Source organism: Lutra lutra, chromosome 3 (genome assembly GCF_902655055.1).
Source record: "Lutra lutra chromosome 3, mLutLut1.2, whole genome shotgun sequence".
Taxonomy (NCBI): Eukaryota; Metazoa; Chordata; class Mammalia; order Carnivora; family Mustelidae; genus Lutra; species Lutra lutra.
In genome coordinates this window covers 189,102,844-189,119,407 of record NC_062280.1, presented here as the reverse complement: position 1 = coordinate 189,119,407, position 16,564 = coordinate 189,102,844, and the positions used below count along the sequence as shown (strand labels likewise).

Sequence of the window (16,564 nt, the reverse complement as noted above, 5' to 3'; positions counted from 1 at the left end):
ATACTATCCCGCCTTTTGCAGAAAGAGTTTTGTTGACCCCCTATTTTAAGACATGGAGCACTTGTTGATTACTAATTCAGTTCTCCCAGTTGCTTAAAAAATACGATTTTGGAGGGATGACTCTCCACTTCTGCAGTCACCGCAGGTTGAACAGTAACAGCTCCGAGCTCTCCTGCCGGAGCCAACAGAACAAAGGCCTCTGGGGACCCTGGCACTAGGGTGGAGTGAAACAGCACTTCCTCTCCATCCTCTGCTCCAACTGAGAATGACCTCATGACTTTCTTTTTAAAACAACTTCAAAAACCTTTCAGTATTAACTCCAAAGTATTATTGAATTTCATGAGTTTGAAAGGGCAGTCACGGAATCAGCCAGTCAGATCCCTGTCTTTCTGGAGTTACAGTTCTCTGGATGTTGATTTCTGATGTAACCCTCATCTCCTAGGCTTTCTACATCTCCGGAGGGGTGGGGTTGCTTGCTTTCAGGGGTTCTGTGCTCTCAGCCTTTGAATTTAGCGTGTCTGCTGTGTGCACTGTCAACGAGGGCTTATTAAATGAATGACTCTCTGGCTATTTAACTGCTTAGCTGTGTTTTTTATAGTTTCTTATAATGCAAATATTTATTTACTTATTTTTAAAGATTTTATTTATTTATTTGACAGAGAGAGATCACAAGTAGATGGAGAGGCAGGCAGAGAGAGAGAGAGAGAGAGAGAGGGAAGCAGGCACCCTGCTGAGCAGAGAGCCCGATGCGGGACTCGATCCCAGGACCCTGAGATCATGACCTGAGCCGAAGGCAGTGGCTTAATCCACTGAGCCACCCAGGCGCCCCATAATGCAAATATTTAAACACAATTAATTATCTTTCTTACCCGGTTTACCTACGATACTAAAGATCTAGGCACTTAGGTGTTAAATTCATAAATTCACTGCTTATGTACAAGTGTGTGCTTATTTATTTTTTACCTGGGCAGATACATGTCTTACTTGAGTAGGTTTAATGTCCTGCTGGAGACTTTGGTGATAGGCTTTTAGTTGCTGTGCTTGTTCAAAAATCTGAACAGAGAATAGGAGCCCATGCGCAAGCCTGTGTCACACCTGGTCAGAACTAACTTGGCTATGCTAATGGACCTAGAGAGAATAGTGGGAGAACCCAAACCTATAGGTAATTCTGAAATCACACTTGCTTTGGAATGTAACTTGGAGTGTGGATGTCAGATGTTCTCAACGTGAAAATGCTTTGAAAGTATTTCTGAGAAGCATTTACAAGAATAAAAGAGTATCATTCGTCACTACTTGGCAAAGAGATTGAAAAGTTGTTCAGCAACCCCATCTGCCTCTGTTCCTAACCCTTCTCTGCTTTCAGAGTGTAACATAAAAATCTTACACTGCCTGCCCTTCACGACCTTGCCTGTAGAGGGCTTCTCATAGAGTCTGGCAGGACTTCTAATCTTGAGTCTCCCAACCCCTCAGTGGGTCATCCTGGATAGATGAGTGAAAGACACCATGCTGGTCCGTTGAGTCTGTTGGGTAGTGAGGTAGTTTAATGCAATGTAGGGGATATAGAAACTTACTTTTCTCCCGCCCGGGGTTTCTTCTAGTTGGCATAGGAATTAAATTGATATAAGAAACATAAACAGGGAGAAAAACCCCAAAATTTTATTATGTGGACATGGAAGTCCAGTGATGAAACTAAAACCCCAAGAAATGACCAAGGCAGGCAGTTTTTACACATTTTAGACAAAAAGAGTAAATTTGTGAGGCGTTGACAGGATAAAGAAGAGAGGTATTTGGGAGTTTTAATTAGTAAGGAATTCTAAGCAGAATTTAGGCTGAAGTAGTAGGTGAGAAAAACAATGAGGAGGCTTATTTCTGTAGCTTTTTCAACTTTCAGGTCTCTACCTCTGATAATAAGGATTTTTTTTTTTTTTTTTTTACTTCTTAGTACAGGAGAGTCATTTTCATAGGGGAAATTTTTTCTGGTTTTCACAGGGACAGAGGAGGGTCTCAGTATCCTTTGAGCGTGTTGACTCCCAAGTAGCTTCAGTTCCTAATAAGCCATATGCTATTGTACGTTTGGGGACAGCCCACTCTGGGCGCCACACCAGTGTGTTATGCTAATGTCAAGGTAGGGGTAAAGCTCCCTACCTTGGTTCATGCATGTGAGCACACATGGTGATGTCGTGGCGCCGTTGTGAACTGGAACCTGAATCTTTTCTCCTAATAACCTCACTCTGGCCCTTACAAATAGAAGGAAGAACTGAGGGCAGATTTATATTATACTTAATAACAGAGCTAGCTGTGACGTTAGTAAACACCCCAAAAGGGCCTTTAGGGTCACACTTTCCATCCACTTTCCTGTTCTCATAGAGGGCACATGACTTCTGAAGAACCCAGGGCTTTGAAGTCAGAAGCCGCACATAGTTTGTTATGTAAATGCAGCTACTGAGGTGAGGTTTGTCCCCTTGCAAAATCTGCTCTCTGATCATGAACGATGGTCACTTAAAGTGACCCCGTTCCAAAGGGTAATGTTTTAGTGATTTTTAAGCTTTACAGGATCCTCTGACTGTGGAATTTCAGGCACAAGAGGGTTGAGGTGAAAGGATTCTTTTTGATGTTTGCATGGGTGTGCATTCGTAAACCTTCCCAAACGTCCTCCAAAAGCCATCACATATCTTTTTTCTTTTCCTCTTATGCTTTTCTTTTTAATCCGCCCCCTCATAGTGCATCAAAACCTATAACTCTGACTGGCATCTTGTGAACTATAAGTTTGAAGATTACTCGGGAGAGTTTCGACAGCTTCCAAAGTGAGTAAATGGTCACACCACACAAGGTGGGGTTATACACATAGGAAACAATTTTTTGCACTTGAAATGCTTAGAGAGGTGTATAATATGCAACTTCATATGCAATTAGAGTAATTGGAGAAAATATTTCTAGATGGTTTATATGTATAAAGAATAGCTGTGATTTTCAGGGTATTCAATAGTAGGACTCAAACCTCGCACTCTGGGATTGGTAAATGGTTAAAAAAAACACATGGTTTATTTGTGTCCAGTGGTTCTTTTCAGGATATGGCACAAAGCACAGCAGGTAATGTACTGTCAGTGAGAAATAGAAGACCAAGAAAACGTAAATGCTACAGTGTGTTTTATCTTTGAAAGAATATTTTGAAGAGACATAAGCACTTTATAGTGCATAAGTTTTATGTTAAAAAAAAAAGTAAATCAAAGAGCAAACATTTCCCCCAGACTATTTTTTCTGTATTCTTTAAAGTGTTAACGCATTTTGGAATACACCAAAAACAAGGGTGTGTGTATAGATTAGTCGTCATTAAAGTGAGCCACGGGTAGGTTGGTCTTGCCTTGAGAGGTTATGTTACCAAATGGTAAATCGTGAAATGATGCAGTTGGTAAATTTAGGTAGAGCTGATTATGAAACCCGAAATCAAAATCAAATAACGATGGGTTGTATTTCAAAAGTAACCATCGCCAATGAAAATTTTACCTATAATAGGCCTCCTCTTTGTTTTGTGGCATCTATGAGTTTGAACCATTGGAACTATTCCCAGTGGACCCTGCTGTTTGTTTTTCCTATTTGTGTGGTTCAGCCACTCCTTAAGAGTGCTCAGCCAACTTCCCGACAGACTGTTTTTGAACCTCAGCTCAAATCACTCCCTTCCCGCATTATCTTCTCCAGATGGGTATGCTCCTTAGTTCTATACTTACCCAGTACTTACTTGGGGCTTTTTAAGTTCTTTCCATTTGATTGGATAACCTATCTTCACTGCTAGTCTGGTTCGCACCATTCTCCTGGCTATCGTAGAACAGACTATGAGATGTAGTGAACTTCCTGGAAGGGACCCTTTCACCACTGGTCGATTTCATCTTTGGCATTAATAATTTTCCAGTTGTGTGGTGAGAAAGAGAGGGAGGATTCTAACAGTTATTAAGAACATAGATTCTGTACTCTGCATCTTCTGCTCACTCTGCCCTCTGTGAATCTCGGTCTTTTTGTCTATTAAATTGTCATGACACCAGCCCCCATCATGTAAAGGACTGAAGGAGATAGTACATGTGAAGCCCAGTGCTTAGATCATACTGTTTAATAAATGCTGGCCACCATTACTGTGCTTTTGTTAACACTGTCGTCATCAAGACAGGGCCTCCCACTCTGAAGGCCATGGCTCCATTTCCCATTTTCTCTTATAAACCTCATTTTGAAAGTAATTCTACTGGGGTGCCTGGCTGGCTCAATCAGTTAAGTGTCTGACTCTTGATTTTTGGCTCAGGCCATGATCTCAGGGTTGTGAGATCAAGCCCCAAGTTGGGCCCTGAGGTCAGCGTGGAGTCTGCTTGAGATTCTCCTTCTCCCCCTTCCCCCACTCGTGGTCTCTCAAATAAATAAAATAAATCTTTTTAAAAAAAATTTATTCTACCAAGTCTTATTTATTAATAGACTTCAACTTTTTTTTTTTTTTTTTTTAAGTAGGCTCCATAGAGCCCAACGTGGGGCTTGATCATGACCCCAAGATTAAGACCTGAGCTGAAATTAAGAGTATACACTCAACCAATGGAAACACCCAGATGCCCCTACACTTTCCCATTGTCAGTATATTTATGCCAGCTTTTCTCCATGGCTTTTGGGGGTTTTTTTTATCTCTGGGATCACCCACTTTGCAAAGCAGTAGTGCTGGTTCTTTCTGTTCTTCAACTGAGTGGGCCAGCTTTGGATTTGTTAAAAGGTGGTTCCTCTGATGGGGGAAGAAATGCATGGATTATTAAATTTATTTCTTCTCTTTAAAGTAAAGTGGCCAAGTTGGATAAACTTCCAGTTCATGTCTATGAAGTTGATGAGGAGGTTGACAAAGACGAGGTAGGTGATCGCTTGCAGATTTAAAATTTGATTTTGTTTATAGATTTGCAAGATTGGTTGGAAAATTACCAGCATTTAGCCAAAAGAGGAGTTGGAATGTTTCTTGAAACAGGGGAAGAATTTTTTTTAAATGTATGTTGGATTGATTGAAATAAAGTCTCCCTTTCAACTTGACTGCTTAGTGGTACAAGTTCTTCTTGTCTTGTTTATTTGTTCTGAGATCATTTTCAAAGGCCTGGATAAGATTTGGCTACATTGTTAAAAAATATCAAGATTACTTAGACCTTAAGTTTAATTTGTTTTTCAACAGAATATCTTGAAACAAACCAGTAGACTTTAAATGGCTCTTTCTTCAGTAATGGCTTTGAGTGAAGTATATGGTACCAAGAAGCTTTGCTTTTTCTGTCTTGTCTTTAAACAAGCCCACTCCCCCTGCTCTTGGAAAAGTGCATAAAGAGAACTGAGCATTAAGATGACTGAACAAGGGACCTACTAAAAAGTCGATTCAACCTGTTTATCCATTTCTCATTCTCCCCATTAGATGCCTCATTGTGAGTTGGGTGGGGGGGTGTCCTTATTGATTGATTGATTCATTGATTATCAGCTAAACCATAACACCAGCCATTCAAGAATGTTAAAACATCCATGGTAGCAAATTATTTTAGAAACCACTCACAAAATAATTCTCAGAAGAGTAAGTAGTCATCCAAAATGAAAAGATAGTAAAAAAAAAACAACAAAACTTGATGCTGATTAGTAGTTTAAAAAAAAAAAAACTTGAACCAATTGAAATAATGCATGTAAGGGCACACAAGAAACAGTAAAATCCTGGACAGGTAAGTTATTTCTCTTATTGCTAATAATAAGAACATTAAACCACCAATATTAATATTGAGATGGTCTAAAACAAAACCTAAGATGGGTCTTTCTGCAATTGTCTACTTGATTATAGCAATAAAGATGATTCTTAGAGACTAGTCTTTGGAGGTGTGAGCCAGGTAACGTGACTCTGTGTGGCCCTCTCTTCCCACTGACCGTACTGAAGTGTCCAGTGGCCTCTGCCTTCAAGGGGCGAGGAGACCGCAAGGGAGCCTCATGAGGGAGAGTGTGGAGGGCCCTGAGTCGGCGTGCAGCAGATTGGCCACACTGTGCGTGTGTATACATGTCGTCTGTCTGTCTGTCTGATGTACGCGTGAATGCCTCATGTATTTTCAGCAGCACCCGGTGGCCCCACGCTCACCTCCCTACACCAGAGCCCACAGCTCAAGTCAACCTGTAGCAGAGAGTCTCTTTGTTTTTCTAGCTATGTCCCTTTTCTGACCCCTCCTTCCTGTTGTCTCTTTGCCCTCTTGTCTGTCTTTCCTTCTGTGCTGTTGTCCCCTCCCTTTCTTTCATCCCTTCCTTCTCTCTGTTGCCTCCTGTTTCCTTTCTTTCTTCATTCACCTTCCCCTGAACTGAGCCTCTGGGAAGTTTTCCAGGAATTTGCTTTTGTCCTCCAATTATAGGGGAGTATAATTTGAAAACATTTTTCTTGAAACCAGGCGAGACCTTACAACCTGAGTGGTCAAGTATGGTATGTACTTTCTGTGGCTCATTAAATACTTAAAAATTTGGATTGGAGCTAGCTTTGCCTTTTAATGGGCTACAGCTTTTTCAGGAATTTAGGCTTTTCCCTCTCTCTGACTGCCAAGTGGACTCTAAGGTGACTTGTAGCAGGTGGTGACTCTAGGGAAAGGGCAGGGTGGGGCAGCCTGGCACGGATGGAATGATTTTCCTGTTGACCAAACTCACAGCAAGTAGGATTAGTAGTAGGAGGAGCTTGACTATGGTTTGCCTTCTCTCCTAGGATGCTGCCTCTCTTGGCTCTCAGAAGGGTGGGATCACCAAGCACGGCTGGTTGTACAAAGGCAACATGAACAGTGCAATAAGCGTGACCATGAGGGTAAGGTGGCCTGTCACCCCGCACTCCCTGTTCATTAAGCCCTTTCTGCTCTAGGTCTTGGGAATAAAGCTCAAAACAAATGGGTATGCTGTTCTTCCTGACAACAGTGACACTGGCTGCTTAGTAAGATGCCTTCCTGGTGCTCAACCTCCATTGGTACTGTCCCATCTCCCCCCACCTCTCTGCTGCCCCCTCCACCCACCTGCGTGATGAGACCATGATTGGGCTGGTGGGAGGGCGCAGTCACCAACATGGGCTTTTTTCCATGGGTGCACAACAAGGGTGTTGCAGGGCTCCTCCAGGCCGGTCACCCAGGGGCTAAACCTAAGCCCTTTGGAGAGGTCTACTGTGACAAAGTCAGAAAGGCAAAACTTGAGGAAGGGAAAACCGTTAGATTCGAAGGGGGTTGCAAAGAGAAGTGCAAAAGTGGTATAAAAAGCCACTCAGGGGAGAAGTAGGACCAGAGAAAGACCAGGATGAATAATAAAGAAGGGAGAAATATGGAAGGGAGGATGGACAGGGAGATGAAAAAGAGTTCAAGGGAACTGCTGACCGTGGTGATCCTGAGGCTGGAAAAGCATTCAGTGTCACGAGGCAGAGAAAAGTTCCTGTTCTATGTGAGCAAGAGACCCTGGGGAGTTGAGAAAGTTTCCATCCTTCTGTGCTGCATCCCAAATTGGAACTCACTGCACTGTTTTTGGGTGGTTATGTAAAAATATCAAATTCTGTGGGTGAGAAAAATGACCCATGCATGTTAAGTGAACCACCGCCTCAGAATTTAAATGTACTGAAAGTATTAAATGTTATGGAGAGTCTTAACTCACCATTACCTGGGGCGCTGGCCAGAATTGGGTTGGTTTTGGAGAGAACAGAAGTGGTTTTTACGTAAGTATACAACTGTAAGTTATCGATAGACATTGGGATTCTTTTCATTTTGGAACAATAGCTGTGTGTGTGTTCTTCTCTCAGTCATTTAAAAGACGGTTTTTCCACCTGCTTCAACTTGGTGACGGATCCTACAATTTGAATTTTTATAAAGATGAAAAGATCTCCAAAGAACCCAAAGGATCGATATTTTTGGATTCCTGTATGGGCGTGATTCAGGTAACTGTGATTAGGGTTCCGTCCTGGTGTTTTCTTATCTGTTAAGAGTGCCATCTGTGAATACGCAGAGTTAAGCTCACGCTTCCAAGAGTGGCAGTGTTTGGGGTGGGAATAAAATAGCTCACTGTCAGGTGAGTAAAGACTTGTTTTTCAACATAATGGAAGCTGGCACAGAAGGCTGGCCGAGTTCAGTTGTAGTGGGCCTAGCGCCCTGGCGTGCGAGTTCCTATGTTTCAGACGTGGCTCAGCCGCTTTGCAGCTGTGTGACCTGGGACAGGCTGTTACCAAAAGTTTCTTCATATGTAAAATGTGCATAATGATTGTGTGTCCTTAATAGGGTACGTTGAGAGGTCTGGATGAATTAATTCGGAAATAGCCAGAACAGTTCTTAGCCTCTCAGTGGTGACTTTTACCACTATGGTCATTGTACCAATAGCAGGTGGTCACAAAACACTGGCTTTCAGATAAGACTGTGGTCAGATCCCTGCTCTACCACTTACTGGCTGTGTCATCTCAGAGACATCATTGATCCTCTCTATGCCTCAGTTTCCTCATTTGTTAAACGGATAATTGTCAAATACGGCTACTGAGAGGATTAATTAATGTACATAAAGAGCTTTAAAAAAAAAAGGGATGCTTGGGTGGATCAGTCGGTTAAGCCACTGCCTTTGGCTCGGGTCATGATCCCAGGGTCCTGGGATCGAGTCCCGCATTGGGCTCCTTGCTTGGCGGGGAGCCTGCTTCTCTCTCTGCCTCTGCCTGCTTGTGCACTTGTGCTCTCTCTCTCTCTGACACATAAATAAATAAAAATCTTAAAAAATATATATATGTATGTGTACATATATATATATATATATATATATATATATATATAGCTATATATATAGAGAGAGAGAGAGAGCTTAGAACAGTGCTGGCGCATGGTAAGAATTCAGCCAGTATTAGACATTTTTGTTACTACTGCGCTAATGCAGTTGCGGGCTTACTCTTTTTTTTTTTTTTTTTTAAGATTTTATTTATTTATGAGAGAGAGAGAGTGAGCATGAGCAGGGAACCCAATGCGGGGCTGGATCCCAGGACCCTGAGATCACTACCTGAGCCAAAGGCAGACACTTAACCAACTGAGCCACTCAGGCGCTCCAATTGTAGAGTCATTCTTAAAATTATTTGTGATCACGCATAATGCACTCCTATTATAATGTACTCATAAAAAAATATCAGACTGTGCAGATAAACTGAAGGTTCCCCCCCATCCCAGTCTCTCCATTTCTTGCAGAGTTGCTGTTACCAGTTTGATGTAGGTCCTTCCATACCTAACCGAATTGTCTTTGAAAGCAAGCTGCCAGTTTCCCAATCTGCCCACCCCTCCACCTGCTCCCTGGCCACTTTCCAGGACGATCTAAGGCAGTAATGTACAAGGATCCATGAAACACAGGATCCTGTGAATTTGAAGTGGGTTTGAAAGCAGGAAGGTGAGTAGGGAGGAGATGAGAGGAATTAGCTAAGAAAAAAAAGCAAAGGTGCTAAAGAGAACTGACACCTGCTGTGGTTGGGTGGCAAACTGGCCTCTGTGTTTTCTCCCTGGGAGACCCGCTTAGCACAGTGCACACGGTTGCAAACAGTCCAATTAGTCAGAAGCTGTCCGAGCCATCCCAGAATGAAGATCATTCAGACATTTCTCATGGGGGCCCTCAGACAGAGGGCTCTGTGCGATTAATGAACAATCTCCTTGACAACTCCTCACAATAGAAGCAGTCACCATTATCAGAGAATTCGTCCTAAAAATGACTCAATGTTGGCTGATGACATTGGCCCGAAGCTCGGTTCTATAAGAAAGGTGGTTTTGTGGGGCCAGTGTGATTGAGGTTGGAGACACAGCTGTCTGGTTTGACTCTCTGGTGTGTGTGCTTGTGTATGTACTCACATGTGTAAGATTAAATTGCATTTTTAGCCCAGTAATACATTCCTCTGGGTCAAACAGTCAAACAGTACAAAAAGGCAATATGCCCCACCCACTCCTCACTCCCCTGAAATGATCACTTTACCGTTTTTGCTCTTCGTCCTGGGGCTGAGCCTCCTTAATGCGGGATGAGGCACGTCTGCTGGTTTTTATTCCACAGTTGTGGACATTTTGTGATGGAAGGTGGCATTTTAGCTCCCGCAGGCCTCCCTCCTGCTCTAATCTAGACTGATTGCTTTCTCAGCCTCTGGAGAGCCGTCACTCTCTGCCTTCAGTCCCTGCATTGGATTCCCTGTTTTCGAGATCCCGTGTCCTCTTCAGTCTTTTTTGACTTTCTTGTTTTGGAGGCACACATCCTCCAAGTAGCTCCAGAGAAATCACGTCTGAGTTGCTGATATCTTGAGTGTTAACTTACGTGCAAATATTTTCGGTTTTGCGTTCATATTTGATTGAAAGGTCGAAATCCAAGGTGAAATTCACCTTAGAATTTGAAGACACTCCTTTATCTTCTGGGTGCTCATGTTCCTTTGGGGGTCTGCTGCTATTCTTAATCCCTGTTCTTCTCCATCTTCTCTTTACCGCTAAGGACCTGAAATTTAGGTTAGTTTGTTTCATTTTGATTTTTTTGGTAAACTTTTTTTGTTAAGGCATAACATGCAAATAGAAAATGTACACGTGATGTATGTGTGCCTCTGTTTGCTACTAAATTGGGGTTTCTTTTGTCTTATGTGCTACGAACTGTGGGAGAGCTCTCATTCTGGAAACTGTGTCTTGTATCTTGGTCTTCTTGAACTCTGGTCAGTCTCATTAACTCGGGGAGACTGCAGGCCTCTTCCAGGTTCCCCCTCCTGGGCCGCAACACGGATACCGCCTCCAGTGGAATGCTGAGGTGCTGCTTGGGCTCACCTCATTTACTTCCCGTCCATCAGGGATCCCCCGCCTGCCCTACCTGTCGTCAGATATCTGAAGACAGTTGTTTCATCGATTCTGCTCTGTTTTCTAGTAGTTAACGATGGGAGAATAAATCCAGATCCTGTTATGTCATCAGGCCAGCAACAGAAGTTAGGGGTCCAGACTCAGATGTCTGTAGGAGCCAAGCAGGAAAATTAAGTAAAAGGAGGGGCCTGAGTGTAGAGTAAGAGGGAATGCTGAGAACCATGACAAACAGGACCACAAATGGCCCCGTCTTGTGGGGCCTGTACCTCTTAGCTGTGGCTGATGCTGCTGGACAGAACTACGAGCTCAAGGTTGCCACATGATCTGTTTTTTGGGTTTTTTTTTTTGCCCCAAGAAATCCAGAAATATAAAATTTTACTTAAACCTTGGTATTTTTAATTATTGGAAACCAGTTTAAATACAAAAAACCCAAAACACTATTCAGGAGATACCCCCCTCCAAATGATGGAGTCCACGAAGGTGTATTGGGGCCTTAGATCAAGGTGATGGCACCAGATAGCAACGTTCACTGAAAATTACCTTTGTGTCAACCACTCACTGGCACGTGCGTGACTCTTGGCCAGAACCCACCCCCCCACCCCCTGCCAGCTGAAAGCAGCTTTGGTAGAAACCAGATTGTATCAAAATAGTTTATTCACAGTGTAAAGTAGGCGGTACCAGAGTGAATTGTCAATGACGGTGAATTAATTTGCATGGGATTTTCAAGTAGGAGTTTCATTTGTATTCTTGAGTTGAGAGACCTTTAAAGTTACTTTTCAGTTAAATCTTCTGGCATTGACTTTTAAAAGAAGTTTAAAACAAACAATCTATTAAGAGTTTGGTCACCTGTGTCACAGTGGTTAGGCGATGCGTCCCACATCCCTGGGCCGTCACTCTGTGGCCTTTGTAACTTTAGCTTCTGACTTCAGGGGACATCGCTTTCTTCATATGCTTTTTGTAGACGTGGCCAGTGGTGTTTAGTGTTTAATGAATTGTAACCAAGACTTCAGAAATGTTAAGTAATTTGTTTTTATCCAGATTTGTTCGTAAGCTAAGTGCCAACAGTGTGTGTGTGTGTGTTTAAATTGTTTTTGGACATCATAATTTTTATTTTTTTAATTTTTTTTATTTTTCTTTCTTTTTTAAAAGATTTTGTTTATTTATTTGACAGACAGAGATCACAAGTAGGCAGAGAGGCAGGCAGAGAGAGGGGAAAGGAAGCAGGCTCCCCGCTGAGCAGAGAGCCCGATGCGGGACTCGATCCCAAAACCCTGGGATCATGACCTGAGCCGAAGGCAGTGGCTTAACCCACTGAGCCACCCAGGCGCCCCTGGACATCATAATTTTTAAAAAGTAGCTGATGAATGCTATGGGTTCAAAGAAATGCAGAAACTGGAATTTTCCTGAACAAAATCCCAGTGTAGAATCTTAAGGCCTCAAAAGCATTTTCAAACCTTGAAGTTGATTAGACTTATTTTCAGATCAGGATGCTGAGGCTGACATCTCCCCCACTTTTAACTTATTTTCATGGCTGTGAGTGGAACAGAAAACCCGTTTCACAGCCAGGCGTTTGACTCCTGTCTGATTCTGGCCCTGACATGAAGGGAGGTGCCCACAGTGGGCAGGCTGTGCAAGGGAATTTGACCTTGCCTGGCGTGGTATTATGCTGTGTGTGTCTGAGAAGTACGCTTCCGAAGAACACAGCCCGCCTTGGGGAGGGTCAGCCCATCCCTGCCACCTATGCTGAACAGCCCTGGGGACTGTAGCTAACCTGCGAGCATCTAGTGGGCCTGGGCTGCTCTGCCCCCTACAGGTTGTCCTCAGTTTGTGCATGCAAGGACCTAATCACAGTCCTGGGCTGAGCTGCCGTCTAGTGCTGTCCCTTGGTGGGGTGTGTGTGTGCGCGTGTGTGTGTGTGTGTGTGTGTGTGTGTGTGTGTGTGTGTGATTTTGCTCACCAGGGGAGGTTTGTTACTATCTGGAGACATGTTCTGATCTTCACAACTGGGATTATGCTCCTGGAATGTAGTGGGTAAGGCCAGGGGTGCTGCTAAACATCTTGCAATGCACAGGACAGCTCCCACAGCAAAGAATTGTCAGCCCTGAACGTCAGTAGTGCCAAGGTTGAGAAACCCTGACATGAGGCACATGCACTCTCATCATTTAAAGCATGTGGCTTCTGTTTTTGTACTTGGAGCTGGGCATTCTTTTATACATATAAAAACTGGAGGCAAGAGGGAAGGCTGTAGACATGGTATCCAAATACCTTTGGTGACTCAAAAATGATGGGAAAGTTCCAGAAAAGGAAGTCAAGTATATCGATAGATAATGGTTTGTTTTTTTAAAATTGTGGTTCGCTTTTAAAAATATACCACACACTATTTCATCAAAATTTAAAAAAAAAAAAAAAAGGGAGCTGGAGGAGTTGAAAATTTTCAGTGAAATTTCACTCATTCAATAAATATTTTTCCAAGAGCCTGTTGTGTGCCAGACAGTATTCCAGAAATACAGCTGTAGCCTTGAACAAAAGAAATCTCCGTCCTAAGGAGCTCTCGTTCCATTTGAGGAGACAGACAGCAAATAAGATAAATATGTAAAATGCATAATGTGTCAAATGGGAAAATAAAATTACGGAGACAGTAAAAGCAGGGAAGGTAAAGATGGTGATGGGGTCTGCAGGGAAGGGGCATGCCCCACATGCCAATGAGGCAGCCCCGCCAGCGAATAATACAGAGAAAAAATTTTAAGGCCACTCCCCTTCTCTTAAAATGTGTCTCTTTTACTCCTTTTCAATTCCAGAACAACAAAGTCAGGCGGTTTGCTTTTGAGCTCAAGATGCAGGACAAAAGCAGTTACCTTTTGGCAGCAGACAGTGAAGCAGAAATGGAGGAATGGATCACAATTCTAAACAAGATTCTCCAGCTCAACTTTGAAGCTGCAATGCAAGAAAAGCGAAATGGAGACTCTCATGAAGGTACGTAGATCCGCTTTCTCACCAACAAAGTTGGTGTCTTTAATTTTGTCATAGGGCACAGAAGTAGACATACTGCACAGGTACGTGAGCAGTGGGACAGATGGGAGCTCTGCAGAGAGCTTGTCAGTGAGGGTTTTATTACATTGGAATTTATAACCCTGACAACATTTTTATCAGGAAATCATGTAATGCGAAGAACCATGGCTTTGGGGGCAGAAAGAAAGATGGGAGTTCAAATCTCAGCAATACCATTTTTTGGCTCTGAGACTTTGGGCAAGCTACTTCCATATTCTGAGCCTTGGTTTACCCATCTGTGAAATGGGAATAAAATGGAACTTGCTGGTTGATGGGAGGATTTAATAAGATTATGTATCTTGAGTGGCTGGCATAGAGTCAGCACTTAAAATACTAAGTATAGTTATTTCTATTACCGTTAATCTTAATCCTTTAGAATTTTAAAGACAGAGTTAATATGGGCAATTTGGTGGGAAAAACCTGGCTATGTTCTTGACAATTTGTGTTTTATTTCAAGCCCTTAGACACATGATTCTCAACCCTGGCTGTACCTGGAAGTTCCTGGAAACTTCAAAAAATTTCTGTTTCCTTTGTCCCTCCAGAGACTCTGATTCAGTTGGCCTGGGGTGGGACCTGGGCAGGCCTGACTTTTAATGGCTCTGATGGATGTGGCCATGTGGGCTGGTGCTTTGTTCTTTCTAGACAGTGTCCATACTGTATCAGTTATTAAATGTTTGACTCTCAATCCTGGGCATCAGTATTTTTTTAAAAAGCTCTGAGGTGTTTTTAATTGATATCCAGATATCCTTGTGTTCAAGGGTGCAAAGGAGAAGTGGCCTTTGATTTCCTGCTTTAAATAAAATACATTCAATTACAAGTGACTCAAATAATTTGTTTTGCAATTTCAGATGATGAACAAAGCAAATTGGAAGGGTCTGGTTCTGGTTTAGATAGCTACCTGCCTGAACTTGCCAAGGTAATATCATCTGCTTCTTCTGCTCTTTATAGATTGGTATTGAAATATTTCTCATTTCCTGAGTCTGTCCAGTATAGAATCTGTTGAAATGATCAACAGTTACATTGTAGTAAATCATTAAAAAGATGTTGTGCTTTCTATTTTCTGAGCTGAATATGAAGTGAGGTTAAATACTGACCTGAGTCAAATTTTAGTCTGTTTTCCAGAAAGTGCCTTATAAATTATTCTCTTTTTATTATTCCTTGTTCCTGCCCCTCCATAATATTTAATACCAAATCACAGGTATTGAAGAAATAACAAAAATGCACAGATAAAGGTTCCCGTGTTTTGTTTTTTAAAGATTTTATTCATTTATTTATTTTAGAGAGTGTGGGGAGGGTAGGGAGAGGAGAGGGGAAGAGGGAGAGGATCTCAAGCAGACTCTGTGCTGAGCAAGGAACCTGATGTCGGGCTCAATCTCATGACACTGAGATCATGACCTGAACCAAATCAAGAGTCAGACGCTTAACCAACTAAGTCACCCAGGTGCCCCTATTTATTTATTTTAGAGAGAGAAAGTAGGAAGGGGTGGGGGGGCAGAGTGTGAGGGGGAGTCTGTAGATCTCAAGTAGAGTCCTCACTGAGCAAGGAGCCTGATGCCGGGCTTGATCCCAAGACTCTGAGATCATGGTCTGAGCTGAAACTAAGAGTCAGACGCTTAACCCACTGAGCCACCCAGGTGCCCCAAAGGTTCCCATGTTAACCTGGTACTCACTGTGTTCACACATGTGCTCCCCTTTTTCAAGTCAGTAGACACACTTCCAGAGAGGATGGTCTGTGGCAGTCTTGCCATTAAACCAAAGAGGGGTTGCCTGAGTTTGAGTTTTATAAATTGCTCCTGGGTCACTCTGAATGAAAAAAAAAAGTTATTATTTGTTTTTAATAATTTTGAGAAATGTGAAAGTTACCGAAAAGCACAAAGAAGATCAAAACAACCGTTTGTATTCCCACGACCCAGATTCAATGCTGTTACTCTATTGTCCTTTTAGCTTCCATATTTTTTAAAGAAATAAAACACCAGTTGTGGTTGAAGTTTTTTTAAAACACCATTCTTCCTCCCCTGCAACCTCAACTGTTGACAGTCACTATTATGAATTTTCTGGGATTACTTCAGTTTTATTGCTTTATCTTCACTAATGTACCTATCATAATGATACATATGGTTGTGTTTCATGTGTTTAAAAATGTCATATGAATGCTAACATGTGATTCTGCACGTGCTTTCTAATTCAGCGCTGTGTTTGAGATCCATCAAAACTGGTTATAGACTAGTTCATCCCTTTTATTGTGCCATGTAAGCATTTCATTTTAGCTGTTCTCTTCCAGTTTTTTCTGTTACGAACAGTGCTACAATGAACATCCTTGTATTTGTCTCCTGATATGCATCTATGAATGATTCTCTTTTAAGTGAGAGAAATATCTTTGTTTTCTCTGGCCATTTATATTCTTGCTCTGTTACTGCCATTCTATTCTTTTTCTTTGCGACTACAGTGTAACAGAGACCCTACACACCCACATCTTAAACACTGTAATAGAAAACATGGTTTATCTATATACGATTATAAATAGACTCGCATTCAGCATTGACCTTTCCTTTAAGACAACATGGCTATTCTAAAATGTAAAATCTCCCTCCCTGGCTAGGACTTGAGAGTATTGTTTTTCTTCAAGACTTGACTGTTACCGAAGTATCTTTTTAGCACCTGCCTATTAAAGCTAATTTTAGCGCCACCATTGTAACCTCCTA

General features: G+C 42.2%; 1 protein-coding gene across 30 annotated transcripts in view; it reads left to right on the top strand.

The window, feature by feature from the left end:
• DOCK9 (dedicator of cytokinesis 9) overlaps positions 1-16,564 on the top strand; it is a 282,088-nt gene that overhangs the window by 149,849 nt on the left and 115,675 nt on the right. For all 30 annotated transcript variants that reach the window (XM_047720303.1, XM_047720297.1, XM_047720295.1 and 27 more), the window contains exons 4-9: positions 2,722-2,804; positions 4,803-4,872; positions 6,719-6,814; positions 7,784-7,918; positions 13,613-13,787; positions 14,711-14,778. In XM_047720303.1, coding sequence (XP_047576259.1) covers positions 2,722-2,804; positions 4,803-4,872; positions 6,719-6,814; positions 7,784-7,918; positions 13,613-13,787; positions 14,711-14,778 — 627 coding nt within the window. The remainder of the gene's footprint in view (positions 1-2,721; positions 2,805-4,802; positions 4,873-6,718; positions 6,815-7,783; positions 7,919-13,612; positions 13,788-14,710; positions 14,779-16,564) is intronic.